This window comes from Perkinsus marinus (genome assembly GCF_000006405.1).
Source record: "Perkinsus marinus ATCC 50983 genomic scaffold scf_1104296961052, whole genome shotgun sequence".
In the NCBI taxonomy this organism is placed as follows: domain Eukaryota; phylum Perkinsozoa; order Perkinsida; family Perkinsidae; genus Perkinsus; species Perkinsus marinus.
Genome location: NW_003205889.1, coordinates 14,630 through 21,210, shown reverse-complemented (window position 1 = coordinate 21,210; position 6,581 = coordinate 14,630). Strand labels below are relative to the sequence as shown.

General features: G+C 42.9%; 2 protein-coding genes across 2 annotated transcripts in view; one reads left to right on the top strand and one right to left on the bottom strand.

Moving 5' to 3' along the window:
* Positions 1–718: 718 nt before the first annotated feature.
* Pmar_PMAR021540 (thioredoxin domain-containing protein 4 precursor, putative) lies at positions 719–3,694 on the bottom strand (the record flags this gene model as incomplete). Its single annotated transcript, XM_002772521.1, has 15 exons — positions 719–824; positions 894–1,000; positions 1,471–1,540; positions 1,585–1,642; positions 1,689–1,774; positions 1,827–1,972; positions 2,399–2,478; positions 2,535–2,640; positions 2,695–2,763; positions 2,872–2,971; positions 3,013–3,108; positions 3,156–3,296; positions 3,372–3,478; positions 3,526–3,618; positions 3,668–3,694. The coding sequence occupies 15 exons, from the start codon at positions 3,692–3,694 to the stop codon at positions 719–721; spliced, it is 1,392 nt and encodes a 463-aa protein (XP_002772567.1).
* Positions 3,695–4,935: 1,241 nt separating this feature from the next.
* The window catches only part of Pmar_PMAR021539 (EH-domain-containing protein, putative), a gene marked incomplete at both ends in the record, with an annotated part of 2,239 nt that continues 593 nt past the window's right edge, over positions 4,936–6,581 (top strand). Inside the window, 11 exons of the mRNA XM_002772520.1 lie at positions 4,936–5,057; positions 5,114–5,188; positions 5,236–5,325; positions 5,378–5,433; positions 5,481–5,568; positions 5,621–5,721; positions 5,769–5,920; positions 5,987–6,061; positions 6,107–6,267; positions 6,326–6,454; positions 6,508–6,581. Of these exons, the coding sequence (XP_002772566.1) occupies positions 4,936–5,057; positions 5,114–5,188; positions 5,236–5,325; positions 5,378–5,433; positions 5,481–5,568; positions 5,621–5,721; positions 5,769–5,920; positions 5,987–6,061; positions 6,107–6,267; positions 6,326–6,454; positions 6,508–6,581 (1,123 nt within the window). The remainder of the gene's footprint in view (positions 5,058–5,113; positions 5,189–5,235; positions 5,326–5,377; positions 5,434–5,480; positions 5,569–5,620; positions 5,722–5,768; positions 5,921–5,986; positions 6,062–6,106; positions 6,268–6,325; positions 6,455–6,507) is intronic.

Sequence of the window (6,581 nt, the reverse complement as noted above, 5' to 3'; positions counted from 1 at the left end):
ATAGTAACTCTCCAGAATGTAAATGACCATTGGTAATTGAAATCCGCGTCGAACATTGCCCACATCGGGGCGATAATCTGATAAAATACTATGTTATAGCTCACATAGGGATATAGACAAACAGATGGGCTTACTAGAGGGAATAGATACCATGCTCCTGATGGTGATGCATACAAGGGAATGTATGCTATCGATACTGGTATGAGGGTAAAGAGTGCTATAAGCAGCTTGTAGACAGGGACTGATCGAGGTGTGTAAGGGATAGTCATAGTGTATGAATAATCCACACTAAAAGTGAACACAACAGATTAAATTACCAGGTTGTTATTATTACACTATAGAGCCCACTTAAGGCTGAATACCACCCCAAATGGATATCATCGCTTCTACAGCGAAAATGATACCTAGTCCCACCGGTGTACCACTCATATCATGGATATGATATCGGATATCAGATATCCGTAATATTCATCGAGGAGGGCTTGCAATAGGAGTATAGCAAACCTTCACTGTTAAACTGGATAACGCGAAAAGACGAGGCTTGAAACTAGTTGTAACTTAGGTCTGGTAGTAGATCCACAAACCACTACCAGTACACTATTCGTCATATGAGTATTGTCATCCACTGACATCTTTCAAGTTGCCAATGATGATAATCCTTTATGACGAGGATAATGTAGGAAAAGCAACAGTGGCAGCACCAGCAGCATGAGCAGATCTACAAGAAACTTGAGGAGCTTGATTGCTGCTCCTGGTCTAGAGAACTCTGCAAATTCTGTGCCATCTCCGCAGAGGCCTTGGTAACGATAGAATAGGACTCAAACCTGTAGACAGAACATAGAGGTATGGGATGATGAGAGCAGCAGCGGTGGCGGTAGCCACTTGAACATTACATTCGATCCATACACTTAGCCAAGCATATCTGCTCATTCTTACCCAACTGGTCAACGAAGCGTCCGTTCTTAGCGATGCACTTATCGAAACAAGTCTTGCGGGTTTGCTGAGGAGATATGACAATAGTGGACAATAGGACAAAGCATTATGACGACGCACTCCCTGGAGCATTTGTACAACCATTGCATTGATTCCTTGTACAAGGGCCTGCTGCTGTTCCTCAGGGGTAGCATGCTCACTACTGCTGGGAGACGATGATGATGATGAGAAATCCATTAGGGTTATCAAATGGGATGCACTCTAGCTACTATGAATAATAGGACGTACAGGATATACCCAAGAACAAAAAGTGCTGTATCGGGGTTTGATACGGGATTCACCGATATCGTACCACGCAGTGAATGTTAGTTCATGAGTTTTCTGATGACCATTGAAGACGCTTAGAATGCAGAGTGAGTAGTACCCTACTCAAAGCTGGACCAAGTGAGAATCATCTAATAGTAGGAGTTATAACTCTTCAGGGTTCTCAACCTAACATGATCTCCTCCCGGCTCACCTTACTACTACTATTATTACCATATTCCCATATGCATCGTAAACAGGTGGTTTGTCTGTTAGTTGGTGTACAGCATTCTCCTTAAGGAACCTACCACAACAGCTTACTCTCTATGTACATAGGTCCCAACACACTCAATGAACCGATCTACCGTCCGGGGACCATGGAATGCTACCGGCGCATGTTTCCTCCCTAACAAGGAACCTAGTGGGGGACAAGTGTAGCATTGGTACATTACCCGCTGGGTAGAGCGCAATGGTCGGGAAAACATCTACTCTGAAAGGCAGCTCATTCTGTGTTGCATCAACCTTCACAATCTTCAACCTGATGAGAGGTTATCATTGTAGCCAGCCTGATGATGGAGCTGGTTGCTCACGTTGAGCTTAGATGCTTCACCTTCTCCCCAAGAGATGAGTATATTCCGCTTAGTTGACGACAATGACCACACCATGGTGCGAAATAGTTTACCAGGACATCATGCTCATCATTCATTACGATATCCTCGAAGTTATCAGATACAACCTGAATATTGGTGAATACTCAAGGTAGAGATTCAATTGTTGTGATGAGATACAGTAGTAGATGACGATGATCTGACCACCTGTAGAACTCCTTCATTCCCTGAGTATTGTGGTATGGGCTCAGAACGCCTATATGGACTAAGTCCACCCTCATCAAACTGCTTGATAAAGCTTCGTACGTAGTCCTTACTCAATTTACTTCTCATTGAATAGGCTGATGTTAGAGACCGTACTACTATAACGGAAGTCTCATCATCATCCACTCGTACCATCCTCCTTGGACTTGAACTTTGAGATACTTCCATCAAAGAATGACACGTGACTTGATTCTCGTGCTGGATGATATAATATACGAACGATAGGATTCTCCTGGGCATCTCTCTAATGGTAAACAGAGTTGACATAATATGGTTTACAACAACCTTACAGGATCAACACCAAGCTCATTCAATAAATTATCTATATGGTGTCCACCAGATATATCACACACCGAGAAAAGTAAACTTCCTAAAAGACGATAGATAGTGGCGGTGGTGGTGGTGGTATGAGGTAGGAGTGATTACCAAGAAAGTCCTTAGCAAGCTCTCTAAGGTTAACCTCGGCTTCCTTACCCGCCTGGGTATCCTTATCTCGGATGAGGTACAGTACTGGCATACCACTAGATAGTAACTAGCAACGAATAATGCTGATGGTCAGCTATGATGATATAAATAATGTAGGTACTGTCTCAGCCCCTTCTGAGGTGTATTCGGTGATCAGTGGGACCCTCCTTGATAGGATGAAGTTGTCAACCTGGATACAAATCCAATGAAGGAGTTAGATAGTACAGGGGATATTAGTATCATATAAGGGGATCGACAGTCCAGCCACAAGCAAACGATGGGAACGTCAAACGTGTACCTTGCGATAATCCAACTCCCCTTGATAGATGGCATGATGATCATCATGGAGGTAGAGTAGGATGATGGCAGGGAATCCAGCCGGTCTACTGCTTATTTTACTGACAATACACCGATGGTCCCAGTGAGAGTAGTTACTTACCGTCTGTTGTATAGATGATCCACGATGTCCTCAGCTACCTGACCATATGCTATAGCGAAGAACACATCATCAAAGTGTCGCGTACAGTGTTTGAAACTACATACATAATGATGTACTTACAGTGTACCGTTGTGTGCACTTACAATTCCCCATCTCGTTCATCATTAAAGAGGCCAATAGCAAGGAGAGGATTATTCTCGGCAAACTTCTCAAAGTCTCCTACGGACTCCATCACATGATCCTTATGAATAAAACGATTAACCCAATTAACGACTTTTGCAGCGCTGAGGGAAGGAGCACTCAAGAGAGGTGAAATGACAGCTAGTGGTAGTATCGCAGCATGCTACTATTACTACTACCATTTAGGATCACCAACATGCATCTCGGTGAGAGGTAGTTGATGCTCTTGACTATCGATGAACAACTTCACTGTTGGATAGTACGGTATCTGGTGCTTCAAGATAGCCTGATATCATAAGCATTGCCTGATGCACGTAGAACAGATGTGATTACATTAGGGTATTGTATACCATCGATCATACCAAACCTCATTGGGGGATCATGCATGGCAAGCTTCTCGACAGCATTATCGAAAAAAGGTTTGAACTAAGCATCGAGATGATACAACTGAGTAGATCTAATAATATACTCACACTTCGACAATATGGGCAACCAGGTGCATAGAACATAACCAATGATAATCCACTCTTAGGGATATCATTATCCAGGTCTGACTCACTAAGCTGTCTTATCGTCTGGGGGATAAGACAAAAATGGATGAATGTAGTAAGAGATGACTGCCATTACTCCCTTTCCAGAATCCCCCCAGAGGGACCAAGCCCTCACACTGTGTTGTGCACTTAGCTGTAGGAGGAGAAGAAGGAAAGTGGACGATATGATGGACATTGTGATGGGGATAGAAAACCTTGGCGAGGAAGATATTGATCACTGCTAGCCTCGTAACATCGTAATAATGTTCCTCGAAACCGTGCAGTACACCTATAAATACACTGTAATAATGTAGTCCCAAAAGCTAAATAAATGTCCTTACTTATGTATGTGGAAACTTTCTACTAAAATGTATGGCGGTCACTCTCTTCGCTGAATAGATTTCGTAACGGTACAGTTTGCCATGTAATCGTAATGCTACCTTTACCATATCAATACCCCCAGTGTGGGCATAAACAAGGGAAGTAGGATAGTGGTCTTCCCAAGTACTACCATTCTTCTCACATCGGGTACAGTCCATACAAGCTGTATTGCAAGTTCATGATCTAGTAGTATAGGTGACTGGTCCTCAACAATGAGTGGTTACTGAGATACCATCTACCATACACATATCATCACAATGAGTAGATAACCCGATGTATGACCTAACCCGAGTACCCATCACCATTAGCATACAAATACATGCCCTATCTATCATTAACCTCAAGAGATAATGCATGACAGTATTCAACCATCGCATAAGTGTAACTAATCACCTACACCACATCTAGCTACTTACCTATGATACCTAGCACAACTGATATACACTTCAGAAGTCTCATTAACATCAGGCTCACATGATATACAGAATTGTGGCGTCTTGGCATGTATGCAATGATAGTATCCAAGTAGGACTGTATATTACACGGCGTCCCATCATCACATGTACAGCATCTCTTTGAAGGCTGCTTTTATACCATCCCCCCAACCTCTGCATTCAGGCATTTGCCGCTCATCGCACACTCCATTCCGTTTGCTGGACCACCGACGAAACGTATTCAGCGCGCGCCCGAAAATTGTATACGCTTCAGTAGACGCAAGGTGTGAGCTTCTCCTCCTTCGTCCAGGAGCACTATGTGATAGAACACTCGTGATATATCATGGTATTTAATAGTTACTACCTGTTTCCTACATTTTATCCATCTCATCAACTAGATGCTTCGTTGGCTGAAGGCTGATAATGAGCGTTCTAAGAAGACAGAAACCTTCCGTAACATATCAGATGGATTGGAACAAATCTACAGGGATAAGTTGCTTCCTATAGAGGAATACTATGAGTAAGTATTATTGTCATGATAGTGACAGTCACCTGTCACCACCACTACCACCTCAGCTTCCATCGCTTCTATTCGGCTCCTCTTACTCCTGCTGACTTTACTGCTAAGCCTATGGTGATGCTTATAGGACAGTAATAACATCTATTGGGTTGGAGGGTGATGATAGTTATCATGACAGATATTCCACTGGTAAGACTACATTCATAAGACATCTCCTAGAGAGGGATTATCCTGGTATGAGGATTGGACCAGAGCCCACTACCGACAAGTAATCCGACGTAATGTGTTCATACATTGGCTCATACCGTCGATGATCCTAGGTTCTGCTGCATTATGGATAGTAGCTCCTCAGGTGGAGGGGATCATGTTATACCTGGTACTATGAATACTAGTGGTAACAACCATAATGATCCTTATCATCAGGCAATGCATTGGTAGTGGATCGGACACTACCATTCACACAACTCGGGCAGTTCGGCAACGGGTTCATGAATCGTTTTGAGGCGTCGATGTGAGCAAGTGGAAGTAGCATGTTGGAAGGCTTGGTATTCGTCGCTATTCAGGATGGAGGGTTCACCAGTTTTACAGGGTGTATCATTTATCGATACACCCGGCATATTATCAGGGGAAAAACAGAGGCTGCAGAGGGGTTATGATTTTGAAGGTAATTCTAAACCCTATCTACACGCCGAGCACTTTGTATCCTCCTAGGTGTGGTAAACTGGTTTGCTGATAGAGTCGATATGATACTGCTACTATTCGATGCTCATAAACTGGATATATCTGATGAATTCCGTCGATGCATTCTAGCATGTGGTCAGAACGAGAATAAGATTAGGATTGTTCTTAATAAAAGCGATATGGTAATATTGGACCATCTATACTCTGCTTTCCTTCAGCGGACGATGCCACTGGAAGTGTATGCTTAGGTAACTACTCAGCAGCTTATGCGGGTGTATGGTGCCCTTATGTGGTCACTTGGTAAGGTTATCAATACTCCTGAGGTAGTGGTCATGGTCATTTGGCTTATCATTTTACACATTGTTCAGACATCAAGAGTCTTCATCGGGTCGTTCTGGGATGAGAAGTTGAATAATGATGAACAACGGAGCCTATTCGAGAAGGAAGAGTCGGACCTATATGCAGATATAGCCAAGTTACCCGAAGAGGCTGCTCTCAGGAAACTAAATGATCTAATAAAACGTGCAAGGTAGTGACCATACATAACCATACACCCAGGCATACATAGTGATGCACCAATAATGCAGATTAGCTAAGACCCATGCCTGTCTGATGACATATATTAAACACGAGATGCCCTCTATGTTTGGGAAGAATTCGAAGAAGCGTGAGCTCATTGATCATCTAGATATGGTGTATGAGCAAGTCTCCAAGAAGTAGTAGTACTAGTATAGAAGGATAGTATTATTAATCTCATGTTGATAACTAGATACAACCTTCCTATTGGTGACTTCCCTTCAGTGGATTATATGCGCAAAGAGTTAGCACATTACGATTTCAGTA